Here is a 17,322-nt window from a genome sequence, read left to right on the forward strand (position 1 = left end):
CTCACGAACCGTGAGATCATGACATGCCGAAGTCGGACACGTAACCGACTAAGCCACCGAGGCACCCCCAGAGTGAGTACTTCTGATAACTGTTAGCTTTTGTGATTTATTATATTAGCCTCAGTTTGGCCCACTGGCTAGGATTTGGCAACACACATATATAAAAGGTTTACAGCCAAGTGGGATGCTATGGCCTTCCATCTGCTGAGACCCAGAGGACTGGAAACTGCGTCCTTCCCAACTCAGCCCACAGCTACAATAAACAGCTATGTGTCAAAAGTGAAATGTTTTTATTTGAGTCCATCACAGAGGTTGAATAGAGTCTCATGACATTCATCCGTATAAAATATCGTAACAATGGCTGCAGGCATAAATAAGAATTACTCTAGCTATGCTAAATATTTTATAACGCAGAGTCCTTTTTGTTGATTACAAATAAGCATATGAAGTTAAGGTGCAGAAATTTTTCCACTTTGATTTCAGCAGTTTCTAAAAATTGAATTATAAAATTAAGGACACGTAAAAATGATGCTTTTTTAAATGGAACCAGCCACCTTGAAAAATATCCTGAAAAACATGGTTAAAACTTTTTAATACTTCACAAGATAAGAAAATAAAAATGTTGCTTGTTGGCCTGACTTTCCAGGACCTAGACCCTGCGGGAACTGATGGCCTCGGTGAAGTAATGTGACAAGTCACGGCGATGTTGTCTCAGATACAAAATCACTCTTGGTTTTGGTCCGTAACAGAGACAGGATTCCCTCATTGCTGGATGACTTGAAAAGAAGCCTTTGCTTTCATTATGCATTTGGCCTCACAATCTTCATTGACAAATAGTTCTGAAAAGGAAACAAAAATGTTAAAAAATGTATATATTTTAAGTCAGGGCTTCTCAACATTGGCACTACCAACATTTAGAACTGTGTGATTCTTTATTGCTGGGGACTGTCCTGGGCATCGCAAGATGTGCAGCTTTCCTGGCCTCTGTCTGCCTGATGCCAGGGGCACGCGGGCACCCCTAGGTGTGACAACCAAAATGCCTCCAGACATTGCCAAACATCCTCCTGAGGGCAAAATTGCCCCCAGTTGGGAACCACTTGTTTAAGTCAATAAAATCTAAATCAGTAAAAATAACTGAGGAGTTTTTTTTAAATGGTCAAGACAGATTGGACTACTTATAACTAGAAAATAGTGTGTGTGTGCATTAACAAACAGAAAGTATACTGGGAAAAAATAGAGACTTAAAATATCTGCTGTTGGGGTTGTGACTATGCCACCCTACACAAAAACAGCTGTATTATTACTAATATGAATCGAAGTAAGGGTCTTTAAATGCCTGGACTATCCCTTCTCCACTTGGCAAAATGGGCTTAAATGCCCCCTCCTTGGTGAAACCATCCTCAGCAATGGGGTCCTATGATAATCTGTTCATATGTCCATAATAGCTTGCCTTTCATAGTAATTGACTTGTTCCTATGTCTGCTTGTCCTCAGGCCATGAACTGCTCATGGGCAGAAATCATGCCTTGGTCATCTCGACATCCCAATTCCTAGCCTATAGTAGATGTTTAATAAATTCCTTGAATGAAAGAATGGAGGTACTACTTCTAGGCACACTGGCAAACCTCCCATTTAGACTCCCATTTATGACTGAGGTGGTTAAGGAAAACTTAAGGGACAGGTTATGTGATGCAGGCCTTAAAGAACAAATAAGAAAGTTTCGATAGACACGACACAGGCAAGCGAATAGCATTGGCAAAGGCATCCTGTCAGGTAAGGGCAATACCTGCTGGGGGTTGGGGGAACTAGCTAGTTTGAGTGAAGTTCAAGATTAGCGTAGACCTACAATGAGCCCATACTGGGGGGAATCTGTGAATGCTAGGATAAGGAGTTAGCCTACAGGATGGTTTGGACCAAGGAAGCGTGAAGGCAGGAAGATCAGTCAGAAATGCTGGCTGTTGTCCTGGTACATACTGCTAAAGGTCTGAGGGGTTTCTCCTAGAATTCTTGAAACCAAAAGTTTTTTCTTCCAACCAGGAAGTTCTGCCTGTAATTATGAAACCCTAAGAATGTCATGCTTATCACGACACGCATTACTGCAGAATTTCCACATGTTGAAGGGCTGCGACACCACAACCACGAAGTAGGTCAGTCTGCTGAAGAGCAACCAAGGCCAGACCCAAGTTAGATGACAGACTGTGATTCACACACAAAACGCCAAGACGAGAGGTCAAGGACTCGCACCGGTAAGGAGTACAGGAGCACGGCCACGAAGAGCAGCAGGATCAGCAGGATCAGCAGGCCAACGATGACCCACTTAAATCGGCGCCACACGATGAACTTCATGGTCTTACACGGGTTGGTGAACCACAGGAAGGAGGTTTCTGGCCGGCTGCATTGCAAAGAAATGGTTTTACCTACCCAGTTCAGGTGGGACAGGAATTTTACCTCAGAACCTAACACAGTTTGGAGAATAATTAATAAATAACATTTATAAAGTCAAGAAAAGATATTATTCCCCTTAGTTGGCTGAGAAAGATTCTTTAACATTTTATAGCCTCCTAAGATGCTGAAGATACTCTGCACTTTGGTTTTGTGGGAAGGGACAAGGGTTAAAATGAAGCCAGATCACCGGGCTCTTCCATCCCCCACCCCCATTAAGTACAAAATTAAGACAACAGTGAATCCAGTCCATTAAGTGCATTGGAAGGGGGGCTTTTCAGACTGCAGGTGTTTGGGGATCAGACGTTGTGAAGAACAAAGAGGGCCTCTCACTTTGGTGGGTCCAGCTTGGGGTTCATGTTGGGTTCATCCCGTCCCTTCCCGGCTGGCCTCTCGTCTGCCTCCTTCTCATTGAGGATTTCCAACGTCATCTCCACTTTCCCCTTCAGTAAAGCAGAACAGGTTAAACACATGACATCACGTTTCACAAATATTTTCACTTCAACCCAAGGAGTATTCCCTGAGCAATGATTTTTATTCTTGTAAAACAATCCTTAGATTGCCTTAAATTTTCCTCAAGAGATTTCATCGCATTTCCTCTTCCATGTGTTTCTGAACTGACTCCTTGTGGGAAACTGAGAGGAAAAGTTGCTTTCCCGCCCCGCAGTCCCTGCTTTTCATTCTCTGTACCCCATCATCTAATTCTCTCATAGCCATCTCCTTGCCTTCTCACACACTACCCTTCGTAACTTTATTTGGACCCAGATTAACCTAAATACTGCTAATACCAATATCTAATACTTCTTGAGCATTAACTGTAGGCTCCCAGAGAGTCTGCATGCTTCCTGCTTAACCATGGTAGCCCCACTGCTTGGAGCAGGGCTGACACTTCATGGGTACTCGATGCACACTAGCTGAATATATGAATGAATGAGTGAACGAATGAATGCTGCCTTCGTGTTTATGCAGGTTCCTAAGTGATGCACTGGATGCTGTTTAAGCCTTCTACGTGGATAATCTCATGTAAGGCTCACAGCAACCCTATACAGCAGGTACTGCTATTTCCTTCATGTGCACCCAAGGACACTGAAGCTGAAAGACGTCTAGAAAGTTGCCCACTTCTATGGACAGGCTCGTAATGGGCTTTCTAGGACCCCAGAACGCCCACTTGGTCACGGCAGCCTAAGAACCCCCAACCCCAGCACTTGGTTAGGGGGTGGAGCCAAATGACTCCTATGCTAATGAGTCGGACAAAATGAGGTGTCTGCCTGCAGCAAGTTGCTACATCTCTCCAAGCCCGTTTTGGGGGCTTTTGTTTTTGTTTTACTTAGTTCAGCAATATTTTTTATTCTTTTGTTTGATAAAGAAAACTTTAAAAAAATTTTAACTGAAGTATAATTGACCTATAATATTATATCCAAGCCTGTTTTTTAAATCTACAATTTGGAGATAATGTCTAGAACGAAATGAGATTCTGTGTAAATTACTCTGTAGAAAACAGATAAGTGGTTTCCTGGGCCAGGGGTGGAGGGGATAGTAGGCTGCAAAGGGCACAAGGAAACTTCTGGAGCAGTGGGAATGTTCTGGATCCTTGATTCTGGTGGTGGCTTCTTAAGTGTCTATATCAGTCAAAACACATGGAATTGTGCACTCTAAATGGGTGTGGTTGATTTTATGTAAATTATACCTCAAAGTTATTTTTAAAAACAAGATTTGAGCCTAAAGCAGTCACTTAGCATGTTGTCTGGCTCATCATCAGTGATCTAAAATGTTAGCTGTTATAAGAATGACAATAATACATGATGAAATAGGTAGTTTTTGGTGACATGGCATGGTAACCCAGACTTCTGCTTCTCTACCACAATCTATCTTGAATTCTCCAAATTGTAAGTTATGGCCTTCTTGTTCAGTGGATGTCAGGGCTCCCTGCTTCTTCCACCTTTTTAAAATTTACTTTTTTTTAAACAAGAGTTTGAGTTTGAAGTTCCCTTTCCTGTACTGAATTGTACTGGAACTCTGGATAAATTAGCCTTCTCAGGGAAGGAGGGTCCTAAAGAAATATGGTGCAACCACTTGGGCTCTCAGCTTTCTACCATTCCAATCCCTCCACTTTCCCCGCAACCCCAAACATACACTCACGGCATCTGCCACCTTCTCTTGTAATCCCAGTACAAACCATTTCTGTAGCTTAAGGCCCCATCAATGTAACACTTCTTTATCTGGAGTAAATCGATTGATAGAGGGCAAAGCCTGAATGATGAAAGAAATAAATGACCCCAAATTGGGAAATACTCATACAGCCATCACACGGGAGCCATCTTTATCCGCAAAGCATGGCCACCATCCTTTCATGGACTTCTGCTCAAACAGTGAGGCAGTTTTTGCTTTAAGGGGGTTCATGGCTTTGAGGTCTGGAACCATGTCCAAATTGCATTTCTCTGATGATTTTGCTGGAATGATGGTGTGGTGCAAATCAAGTTCCAGGAAACCTAGCCAAGGAAACAATTAAATCCACATAAGCTTCCACGGATCAGCCGTTGTTCACAAGCGAACACAATGTTCTTGTCGGAGGAGAGGCACACAATGATCTTGAGCAGGTGATGGGTGAGTTAGAGAAAGGGATCCTGGTAGACATTTAAAATTCCTTCCAGATAGGATGGAAAGTGGTAGAGAAATGTCTACCCACCACTCTGCATCTCACAGAGGTTGACACGGTTTATTTCTCAAAGATACAAACATAAACTGAGCTCTTCTACAAGCTCAAAATAATTAAACATCTATAGACTAGACTAGACTAGACTAGACTAGACATCCACTGAATGCAAATTTTAAATTTGCTCATAGTGGTCTCAAGCTGCCCTGAACAGAGGCACTGTGAGTGGTCAGGCTCCTTGTGCTGGTTTAGGAGTCATACCTTGCTGACAGGTGAACACTGAAGCTTTACCTTCAACTGAGTGGGGAGTGTAAATTGTTTGGGGGAAGGGCCAGAGAACCCCAGGGAAGGCAAAAGCCTGTATTTAAAGAGGGGGAGGAAAAAACAGAGCTGGCCAACCAGGCAGACCCCGGGCCTGGGAAAGTAGAAATCAGAAGAGCAATATGCACTGGGGGTGGGGGTGGGGAGCATGTGTGCCAAGAAAGGGAACATGGTGGTGGTGGGGGGGGGGGGGGTTGTTTAGTAAGTGCCTTTAACCACAGAGGAGGATGGACCTGGGGGAAGGAACAATGGCTGATGACATTAGGGAACCTCAGTAATCTTGGAGAGCAGCATGGAGGAGGGAGCCAATTCTGAGGTGCTGAGGAGGTAGAGTGGGTAGTTTGGAAGTGGAGGCAGGGGTGTGGGATCCCCTTGTGAAGACAGGATTTGTGTCTTCATGGCAAGACAGGAGCTGGTGCAAGAGCCTCCTTAGGGGCCCTTGAGAGTAGATGGGGCCTGCAGAAAAGGGTGACGTTCACTGCACGAAATTCTCGGAGGACCTGGGACAGAAGACAGGCAGCCCACACCACCCAGGGGACATCCAGGCAGTGAGTGTGCCCCAACCCTTAATTACCCACAGTATTGGAGACTTGAATAATTGACTCCAAATTTTAATTGATTTCACTAAATCAAAGTAAAATTTCTTAGAGAAAAGTATCCAAATGTAAGTCCTACCCAAATAGTCATCCAGAGAAAACTTGTCATTATCCCATATCTGAATGATCAGCCTGGGTGGGACCCGAAATTCAGTTTGGTCAATACTCCAGAAATGCTCCTAAAATGACAAGATAAACAGAAAAACCAAATGACACCACTGAACTCTGAAACCTTCCCTTTGGGCCCCTGGAGACGCCAGCATCAGGGCATGGGGCTTTTTCGCTCCTTTGCATCCCACCTCTAACACCCCTTTCCCTTGCCCTCACCCCTCTACCCCATGGTATGGAGGGCAGCCGGTCTCTCCCGGAAGTCTCAAGGCCACCAGCTGGGTGACAAAAAGGTTGCCCCAGGCAATCCCCAAACAGAAGGTTTCCTGCCTGCCATGTTCCTATCAGCGTGACTTCCTGCTGCCATTCCTGGGGTTTGGGGAGTGATTATTTCTGCTTCCCCACCCCGAGACCACTAGGCCAGCTCAGACTAACAGCCAGGCTGTCCGAAGCCAGCCCACAATATCACCCACTGGGGTGTCACATTTGCTCGGTGACCTTCTTCCCACCCCATGTGGGTATCTGAGCACATCATTTCACATGATGGTGAGGAGACTGGGACCCAGCTTTCTCCCTTTTCTCAGTGCAGGTTTAAAATGTCCTGACATTTTTGGCTTTTGACAATACTGCTGTTTGTTACACGCTGCGGTCAACCAAGACCCCCGGATTCCTCGTTCTAAAGCTGGGTGGAGGGAGGACTGGGTAAGGGTCCTCTAAGTTCTCACCTCTGGTCTCTGCCTCTGCCCAAACAATATTAGCCAACCACAATAACACCTCCACAGCCTAATCACACCTACGTAATGGGAATCCCCCAGTGATTCATGAATTCGAAGAAAAGATGGTTGGATTGTTTCTTGTTTTTCAGATGACATTCCATGAATGTTGCCCTTTGCAGGGCTCAGGGGGCCTGGCTCTGAGGGGCTAGGAAGCTCGTCCTGGCCCCACTGACTGTCCTGTGTGGGGTCAGGCTCCAGGTGACACTCAGGGCGCTGAGGGGTCCAGCAGTAGATGTGGGTAAGTAAGAAAGGCCTACTTGACCCTAAGTCCCTCCCCTTCTCGCCAGTCTGCCTCACCATCTGGAAGTGTGCAGGATTTGACATCTGGTTGAACCAGTAGGTCTCTAGACAGTGCCCTTTGAAGGCATTTCTCTCACCAGGCACAGAAAAAACGCTCCCCACAGTGTCAGCACTGAGCAGGGCCAGCAGAGGGATGGGTCTGGTTATATGGGACATGACGCAGATGCATTTTGATCAGGTGTGGGGAGAGAAGGTGAGCAGGCAGAGCTAGGAAAAGTTTATAGAATGTGGGGGACAGGAATGGGACAGGGGACCCATAAAAGACATCTGTTATTATTGCCTGCCCAGACCTCAGGCCTCCTTTTTGGAGAAAAGAAAAAGCATCCAGATTTTCCTTGGGGACTGTCCTGCAGTTTGGGAAGAACTAACTCCATTCCTAACCCCAGAACCAGTCAGAGCACTGCATCCCCAGGCCACATTGGTTGGTTCAGGGATGGGAACGTGACCCCAAACAGGCAGAGGCACTGAGGCCCAATTCCAGAACTCTGGTTGGCGCCATTGGGGATTAGTTCTTCTCTTTCTGCTGAGGTTTCTGGGAGGGCAGGAGGTGGCTGGGGCTGCTGGCAGCCATCTTGCCTCCACCAGAGAAGGAGGGCCACAGGAGAGGGCAGAGAGAGAGGGGTGGAGAAAGTGAGAACAATTTCTAAAGACATCAGTTCAACTTGGGATCCAGGCATTCCTAAGCCAGCCATCCCTGGACGTTTTAGTAATGTGAACGAATAAATCAGTTTTTTGGTGTAAGCTAGTTTGAGTTGAGTTCTGTAACTAGAGTCTTATCATTAAGACCACGAGGGCCCTGAACCCTCAGGGAAGTGCTTCTGAGGGAGGTAAAAGAGATGCTCAGTTTTAATAAAGAAGGTAAAAGGAAAATTTCACCTACTTAAAATTTTTTTAATGTTTATTTACTTTGAGAGAGAGAGACAGCAGAGAGTAAGCGGGGGAGGGGTAGAGAGGGAGACAGAATCTGAAGCAGGCTCCAGGCTCTGAGCTGTCAGCACAGAGCCTTCCACGGGTCCCAAACCCACGAACTGTGAGATCATGACCTGAGCCAAAGTCGGACGCTTAACTGACTGAGCCTCCCAGGCACCCCTAAATTACACCTACTTTAATATTTCACCTATTTGGTTAACGAGTCAAACAGTTCTGCTTATCGTGGGAAGAAATCAGTCTCCCTGTGATATAAAAACACACTTAGGTGGTTGCCTATATTAATACAAGACCCCCGGATCTACCCTTTACTAGATCTTTCACCCTGCTGCCAACATGTTAGGGAAGGACAGTTGTGTTCCAGATACTTCCTAATTGCACAAATAGCTGTCCTAGCTTTGTGAGCCTGGGCAAGTATCTGCACCTCTGTGGGTTCCAGGTTCCCCGTCTGTATCACAAGAGAGCTGGACCCATGACCCCTAAGGGGCTGAGCAGCTCCTACATGCCCTGTATCTGTCCATGACACCCACTTCCCATGTGCCTATTTCAGAACTCACTTTTTTAGCAATGATACAGAGTTGTTCAGCTGGGAGGTAGTCAAACGGGAAAACAAATCTCCAGTTAAAATTCCCTTCACCATCCAAGGACCTGTAATGGACATCTGTTTTCTGTTTGTTTTCTTCACTGCCAGGAATCCAGCTGAAAAGCAGAAGCAAACAGACTTAGCTTCACGGGATTGACAGGTAATCTAGCCACAAAACTGTGCAGTGATTAAGGAAGTGAAGGGCAGAAGAAATTAATGCACTTTTCTTGGGCGGGTTCCAGTTATCTGCGGAGCTGGGGGTGATTTATTAAGGGGAGGCGCTCTGTTGCATCCAACACAGGTTGTAGCCAAATAAAATATAATTCCCCTAAAACCAAAAGCAGGAAACCCTTTAGACTTCAGTTAACAGGGATAAGGTGACATTTTCTGGAAAATATCAACAACTTCTATTTTGGGAACGCTGAGGCTTGCTGGCTATGCTGCTGGTCTTTATAACTATAACTCATCAGTGTCTGTCATCACTGCTGATAGGCTTAATGAATATGAGTTAGTTCAAAATTTTAGCATTTCCTCTTCCATATTTCATTTAAGCAAACAAAACAGGCATGACTCAAGTAATCTTACAGCTTCCTTTTTTTATTATTCTTAAATGCACTATGATCACATTAACGAGACTAGCAAGGGAGACGTAAGCCAAGTTATTTCCATCTGCATATCTACGAAAATTCACTTCCATAAACAATTTAACATCTTAACTTTTGACATCGGAAAAGTTTCCTTTGCCTTGTGGCTGGCATGTAGTAGGTCCAGTGAAGGAATAAATGAATGAATGAATGAATGAATGAATGAATACACGAGGGAGGAAACTGTTGTCATATCTGCCGGCTGTTGGGAGGGTGTGTGTTTTAGGAACCATGGGAATGCTGGAGGTTAGCCTGGTAAAGGGGTAGAATGCATGGTTCTGCAGGCTGACGGCACCTAGAATCACAGTGGAATCGACTGTGCAGTTTTTAAAAAATACTGATGCCTGGACCCCACAGATAGAGATTCTCAGTAGGAGGCAGGCCTGGCTATGAAATCTGCCACTTCACGTTCTGGGCTTCATCTCCCATCTGTAAAATGTGGTTAACAATCTGTGCTCCCTTCACTTGGTCGACATGGGGACAGAAGGAAAGATCATGGCTTAGAAGGGCCAGAACGGGAAGAGGGATATCCTTAACTGTGTTACGGATCATCTGCTGTGAACCAGTACTAATTAGCATGCCTTGTTTTATTCTTCCCAACAATTGCATAACTATCTCCATTTTTACAGATGAGAAAACTGAGGTTCAGAGAGAATAGATAACTTCCACAAGGTCATACGGCCAGCAACAGACAGAATTAAGTCTTAATTAAGAATTATGAAGCCTTTGTTGGTCTGACTCCAAAGTCCAGGCCTGTCACTCTGCCTCAAAGGACCATGGAGACTAGAAGGTCACGTAAGGTCACGTGCTAACATTAGATCCTATTATTAGTAGTGGTATTACTAATATCATTCAACTACAATAGTTGTAGTTTTTGCTAGTTAATTAACTGACTAGCTAGATGAGTTGAAAGATTCCTCTTTTTCACTTTTAAGGTTTTAAATTAACTTGCTGAACAGAGTCCACACTCTTTGGCTAGGATGTCAATGGCTTCGCTTCCTGATAACATCCTGAAAGTGCTCCCGTCTTCCTTCCCCAGACTGCTTACCCTCTGAAGCTCTTCCTGCTCTTTTTTTTCCTGAATCTTTTCACATTTAGTTTTTTAAAAAAAATTTTTTTAACGTTTATTTATTTTTGAGACAGAGAGAGACAGAGCATGAACGGGGGAGGGTCAGAGAGAGAGGGAGACACAGAATCTGAAACAGGCTCCAGGCTCGGAGCTGTCAGCACAGAGGCCCACGCGGGGCTCGAACTCACGGACTGTGAGATCATGACCTGAGCCGAAGTCGGACGCTTAACCGACGGAGCCACCCAGGCACTCCTCACATTTAGTTTTAAATAGGAATCTTTTCACATTTTTTACTTTAAAACAAGTTGAACTACTCCATGTATTTGTGTGCATATGCGTATAACTTTGTGTGTAACACCCACATGTGCATGGTGCTAGGCATGCTATTTACACATAATTCATCTTTTCACATATAGTATTTGGATTTTAATTGCAAATAGGACATGGTACTTTTGGTTGTGCTTTTATTCTTTGATTAGAAGAGTTTTCTCTCAGTCCAGTATTACCTGAGTTTGTTTCCGTGATTTGAGAAAACATAATGCTTATGATAGTCAAATAAATTTGCATATATATAATTAGCTAGGATTAGTTTTCCTTGGGGAATGGTAATAAGTTTCTGAAATGAGAAAGAATAATGAAGAACTTGATGAAACATTCCTTGTTTACAGTAAGCCCAAATGATAGTAATTATGTCTTCAACAAAGTTTTGACTGAGGGCCACTTGGGATCGTAAGGGAAACTTTGTTATCACTTTATGAATGCATTAAATTTCAACAAATCTTATCTTTCACATATCAAAGAACCAAACCTGGTCTATGTGGAATAGTAGTAATACTAGCTAACACTTACACAGGGTGATAGTTCATTTTTTGTGTCAATGTGACTGGTCACAGGGTGCCCAGATTAAACGTTATTCTGAGTGTGTCTGTGAGGGTGTTTCTGCATGAGGTAGAATCTTAACTGGTGGACTCGGTGAAGTAGATTTCCCTCCCCCGTGTGGGTGGGCCTTGTGCAATCTGTTGAGGGCCTGAAGAGAGCAAAAGGCAGAGGAAGGACTCATCCTAAACTATACCATGGGCTTTGCTGGGTCTCCAGCTTATGGATGGCAGAATCACTTCTTAGCCTCCGTTATCATGTACGCCAATTCCTAATTATAAATCCCTCTCTCTCTGCCTCCCCCTCCTCCCTCTATACACACACACACTCACTCTCTCTTGCTCTCTACTTGTTCTGTTTCTCTGGAGAACCCTAAGACACCCAGTGTTTACTATCTGCCAGACACTGTCCTAAATGCTTTGAATAACTCAATGTTCTGAATATCCCAGAGCAGTGGGTTCTATCATTATCTGCCTTTTACGATGGGAAACAGTGAGTTTACTAACTTGCCCAGCTGGTAGGAAAAGTACCAGGATTTCAATCCAGGTAGTTTGGCTTGAGTCTGGCATTTTAATCATCTATGCCATTTTGTACTCAACATCTTTGATCCAGGGCATAACATGAAACTAACATCAACATGGACTATTTGGAATTGAATACTACGAGTAACAGAATCATGAACAGCTATGACACTTCACATGTTGGATGCAGGCATCCCATAAATGCTGGTAGAATCAATGATTTTTTTTGGAAATATGCTAATGTTTCTTCTTTCCCATGGACTTTAGCTGCTGGTAGTAAAATATATACAAAGTGAAATTTAACAAGCCTTACTTCTGTTCTAGGGCTAGTTACTCAAGGTATCAAAAAGGAATAAAAATGAACTGACTAAAAAGAATGACTAAAGAGCTGACTAAAAGAATGACTAAAAGGAAATAATAAGTCGGCTTAATAAACTTTACCCATTTTCTTAAAAGAGAAATGTAGAACTGCTTATCAGTTCCTATAGTTTACTAGATTGCTCATAAGCAAGATCCACAGAGATTCCTCTTCTCTTTCTGTTCTCTCTCCCTTTGTCCTGCTGGAGTCTCCTGAGCAGATTGCATTAATGGAATAGAAGAACTTCAAATAACCAAGGATCCTAGAATGGACACCTTTCATAATGATGACTCATGAAGGAGAGCATCTGTTTCGTTCCTTGAGTCTGTCAGAGGCAAACTAGCATGCTAAACTTACCCTTTGACATAGATGTCACTCATTTCCTCTCCTGTGATGCTTTTTTCATCCAAGAGAACATCCTTGGTATTCCAGATGATCACACGCAGGTAGTACCTGAAAGGAGCACATTTTGAAGGTGATTTTGCACCCAGACCCCAGTCCGATAGAGCAGGGTCTCATGGTTACTTACTTTTTGGCTTTCCGGGGGGTGATGTTGAAAGGAGGGCCTGGTGGTCCCAAACTCTTGGGGAAAACATCCACCCACATCTGAAGTTTCCCCTAGATCATTTAAAAATGAAAAGAGAAATTAAGTTATATGATGAGTGGTGAAGCCTATAGCTTTCTTTCATGTCTTCTAGGTGAAACTGTTTCTTTGGGCCTGCTAACTATTAGTCCATATGGAAGGCAAAAAGAGTAGAGTAGGAGAGCGAACCAAGATAAGTCATCTATCTTCAATGGCATTTAGGGCACCCACTTCCCACTCTCACCAGAAACCTCTGATGACTGCATGCGCCCACTCTATCATCGTCTGAGTGTTCCCTGGTTAATGAAGGGGCTTCATATCACTAACACCTCCCCCCCCCCACCCCAAACATGCTCACATACCCTCTTACAATGACTTCAAGTTGGGTCCCTCACTCAGAACTCTATTCATCACATTGCCTACTTGCTATCAATCCCAGTTTTGTAACATCCAAGGGTTTCTCCACTTACCTCCGGATAGAAAATCAAAATAATGTAAAATGGTATTTAATTTGTTAAAGAAGGACTTACAACGTGGCACGTTCAGAGTAAAGACCCAAACAACGACAAGAACATTACTGTTCCCCAAAGTTGAGGACTCCCTGCTATTGGCTGGCTAGTGCCCACCACCTGGGAGGAGGCTCGCAAGAAGGGGGAGGCTGAAAGCCCAACTGACCCTTGTGGTGCCATCTTGGTGAGGTCCCGAGCAGGTCTTCCCCTGCCACAGACCAGGTCCATCTTTCTGACTAGAATGTTCTTCCAGATGGGCTAGGGGTGCCATTAACAAACTATATCCACCCCATGAAGCAACTTAAATTTCACAAACTGATTTCAGATGTTTTGTTGACTCTGCCTTCAGACTGGTCTATAAGAAGTTTACCAAGGAAACTAGATTGGCTTCCTAATACGCTATGATCAAAATGACTTAACTGGAACTCTTAAAAAGGATACATTTTCCTACAATCCTGGCTCTGTTCTAACTAACCTCTAGGGTTCAAGGTTCTATAATACATCAAGCATGATGCAGAACATGAGGCATTTGAGTGTCTCCTAAGACCCAGCTATAGTCTGTCCAGTTTGGTAGGTAAAAGGGATTGAGGGAGGGGTGTAGGGGAGATGTGGATTGTAATTTGTAATTACAAATTTGTAATTTCTTAAGACTTTATTTAAGGTGTGGGAGGAGACAGAAGAGGAGGAATGGGCTCTTTGGGGGAAGGAATAATAAGAAAAGGAAGAAATGAAAATGTAGAACAGAATAAAAGCAAGGAGTGAGTGACAAACTAGTAAGCCCAGGGCACCTGCGGCCACTTTTTATAGATAAGCTCGTCCACAGTTGTGTGGGGTCAACATGATTTGCATCCATTAGATTAATATTTCTTAAAGTGTGATTTCCTGGCCACCTGCATTAGAACCCCTCCAGGTACTTGTTAAAACTCAGATTCCAGCCACCCCAGACCTACTGAATCCAAATCTCCCAGGCACATCCCAGGAGGCTTCCTTGTAACAAGCTTCCACCCGGATCATTCTGTCATTTGCCATGTCTCTCCTGGTTTCTCTGGAAACTGTTCCCCAGCTGCTGGAAACTAATTCTCCCCCATCATTATGCATGTGGTCCTGTGATGAGCCATCTTGTGCACTGAGCCCAGCTTCCTCCCTGGCAATTTGGTCTCAGAGAGTACCGCCTCACCCAGGTAGGGCCAAGTACAGTGCTTCCCCAGACCCCACCTGCTTGGCTGCAGCTGAGTAGTCCAGTGGTGGAGAGTTGGGCCAAGTTGGGGCAACCAATCCCTTCCACATTTGGAAGTAGATTGGGGCTACATTATAACATGAAAACCTTAGAAACTCTTTACAATATTCCGATTCATAGGAAGGGGATCACAGGAAGTGCGTAGAACAACAGAAACTCAGAGAGAGAAACAGGTAAGAGACAGGGAGAGATCCTGAGCTGTAGTCACCCTCCTGTCTGGATTTAGTGAGCTACCTGGAAATTCTGACAATTTATTTCCCCTTTGGGATAAAGCTAATCTGAGTTGCCCTTCTATTTCTTCTGTATCTAAAAGTGTCTGAAAGAGATAAAAGAGGCAGATCTGTGTCAGCTGTTGCCACTGCGTTTGGGATGCGGAGGATGGGTCTTCAGACGGAGCGTTCTTTTACCTGGGAAATGTTCGGCTGGAAGGTGCTATGCAAAGTCCTCGTTTCCACGTGCTCAGGGACCAGTCCCTGAGTCCTGAGGATGTGAAGGGCAAGACGCTCGTCGGGGGCCCCCAGGTGCTGGTGCAGAATTTTGTTGGCCTCTGGAATAGAAAGTGGCATTGAAACAGTTGCCCTGAGGGGCATGTATCCCTTCCAACCAGACTCTGCAAACTGGACAGGCAGGGCCAGTGTTCGAACTTTTGATTTGTGAAGGAGTCACTGATAGTAATAGCTCTTGACCATGGGCCCTACCCCAACCAGTCTCACACCTGACCTGTGGGCTGCCAACACCAAAGGGGCCAGAACATACCAGAATGTGTAAGTAAGAGCAGCCTGTATCTACTTTTCTGGCAGAGGCTCACAGCCAGATTCTGTTTCCCAGCCTCCCTTGCAGTTAGGTGTGGACACACAACCTAGTTTGGCTAGAATGTAACACAGGTAGAAGTGACACGTGTGTCACTTCTAGATGGGGCACAATAAAGCCCTCTCGTGAAAGATACTCTATGTGCTGTTGCCTTTTGGATGCAGAAGAAACAGCAACCTTAGGTGCCCACGTTGAAGAATGGCAGAGCTGCAAAACGCCAAGGGCTTGTTGCCTATCGGAATACCTGTTGTGAATTTCTGAGAAGTAAACTTCTATTGTGTTAAGCCGCCGACACTTGGAAGTTTAATTGTTATAGCAGCTAGCATTACTGTGGCATTTTAAAAACAGCCCTCAAATTCTCTGACACTTCTCCCATGAGAGGTTGGGTCTATGTCCTCTTCCTTTGAGTCTGGAGACATATCTGACCACTGAAGTGTGGAGAAAGAATGCTGTGCGACTTCTCAGGCTGGGCATACAAGGCCACGTGACTTGTGGTTGGTCCACTTGGGATGCTTGCTTTGAGGGAAGCCATCTGCCCTGGAACGAGCATGAGTATCTAGAGATTGCCCTTCTGGAAAGGCCTGAGTAGTGCTCTGATCATTAGCCCCAGTCAAGAGCCAGCATCAACTGCCAGCCATGTGTGCGAGCCATCTTGGACATCCAGCTCCGTGGAGCCTGAATGCCTGTCCCCTGGCTCCTCCCCCGACATCTGACAGCAGCCAAGCACATGAGGTACTCAGGTGAGAACTGCCCAGTGGCTGAGCCCATCCTGACCTGCAAAACTGGGAGCAAAACAAAATGGACATTTTTCAGCTGCTAAGTTTTGGGGTGATTTGTTAGGTAACAATAGTAATTGGAATGATCGTGACTGAGACAGTTTTGGGGGGAGTTGTTTGATTATCTGGGGGTACTCTTAACTATGGGGCCACGTTGCTTGCCAGTTAATTCCTTATCCCTTTTGCAGAAGTCCTCTTCAAATAGGAAGACAAAGCATAGTTTCTTGCAATGTCAGGAATAAACAGTGCAGGATCAGGTAGGCACCTTCACCCCTGTCTGTCTTTATTCAGCCTTCTCTGGGTATCCTGTGCACCCTTCAAGGCAAGCTCCACTGCCACCCCCTCTGGGAAGCCCTCCCTCCCTGCAACACCGTGAATAATGCCACAGCTCTTATGCTCTATTAAGCTTATTTCAGGCTTTGTCATAGCGCAGCTAGCTGGCTACGTGTCAGGACCGATTGTATTATAAATTACTGCTGGAGAAAGAGCAAGACCCCAAGCTCAGACGTGAGCCAGATGTGAACTCAGAAGAGTCCTCAAACAAACCGCCTGCATCCCCGAGCCTTCTCAGAGAAGGGCTGGAAGAATGATGGAATAAGCCTGGAAGAGAAATTCTTGCACTACCATCTGAGCACTTTTGAGCTAAATTATGAGCTAATTATGCACTACATAGAAATTAGTTAATTACTAGAACTTTGTGTTCAAAGCTCCAGTGGCTGTGACCTAAAAAGGTCAAGTGAAACCTAAGACAGACAAGAAAATGTGTACACTTTGACACTTGACAAGACAGCAAAACCCTGCTATAATGGGGCTTTTGTTAGATAGTCATGTGTGCGGAGTCTCCTGTGGTATAATTAGGGCACTGCTCTGCCCATCCCCCTCCCAAAGCAGACCCAGCAAAGTTGCTATACTTTGTAACCAGCTTGCAGCCTATGGTTTTGCACTTACCAAATTCATCCAAACTATAGTCTCGACCTCCATATCTGATTCTACTTCCATCTTCGGAAAGGATGGGTGGTGGGAAACCTTTGAATCTGGCTACATTTTGAAGCAACTGTGTTGGTCTCAACTGATCTCGCCAGGTATTTACTCCAGAACTGTGAATAACAGTCCACACTCAGAGTTATCACGGGGCAGAGAGGTTCTTCTTGGATTCATACACATACACTCCTATTTATTCTTACAGGCGTCCCCATGTAGTGACGGAGCAGGGAATGGGCTCTACCCTTTGGCT

At 44.8% G+C, this 17,322-nt stretch overlaps 1 protein-coding gene across 4 annotated transcripts in view; it reads right to left on the reverse strand.

The window, feature by feature from the left end:
• Positions 1-273: 273 nt before the first annotated feature.
• Positions 274-17,322, reverse strand: part of MYOF (myoferlin) — a 152,958-nt gene continuing 135,909 nt past the window's right edge. For all 4 annotated transcript variants that reach the window (XM_047073186.1, XM_047073184.1, XM_047073188.1 and 1 more), the window contains 10 exons: positions 17,037-17,185; positions 14,910-15,049; positions 12,703-12,791; positions 12,531-12,626; positions 8,680-8,821; positions 6,091-6,190; positions 4,740-4,930; positions 2,775-2,884; positions 2,244-2,391; positions 274-839 (listed from right to left, as the gene is read on the reverse strand). In XM_047073186.1, coding sequence (XP_046929142.1) covers positions 801-839; positions 2,244-2,391; positions 2,775-2,884; positions 4,740-4,930; positions 6,091-6,190; positions 8,680-8,821; positions 12,531-12,626; positions 12,703-12,791; positions 14,910-15,049; positions 17,037-17,185 — 1,204 coding nt within the window. In that variant the 3' untranslated portion in view covers positions 274-800. The remainder of the gene's footprint in view (positions 840-2,243; positions 2,392-2,774; positions 2,885-4,739; positions 4,931-6,090; positions 6,191-8,679; positions 8,822-12,530; positions 12,627-12,702; positions 12,792-14,909; positions 15,050-17,036; positions 17,186-17,322) is intronic.

The sequence above is a fragment of the Lynx rufus genome, unplaced genomic scaffold (assembly GCF_022079265.1).
Source record: "Lynx rufus isolate CCGP_SWC_20201006 ecotype Redwood Valley unplaced genomic scaffold, mLynRuf1.p SCAF_11, whole genome shotgun sequence".
Classification (NCBI taxonomy): Eukaryota; Metazoa; Chordata; class Mammalia; order Carnivora; family Felidae; genus Lynx; species Lynx rufus.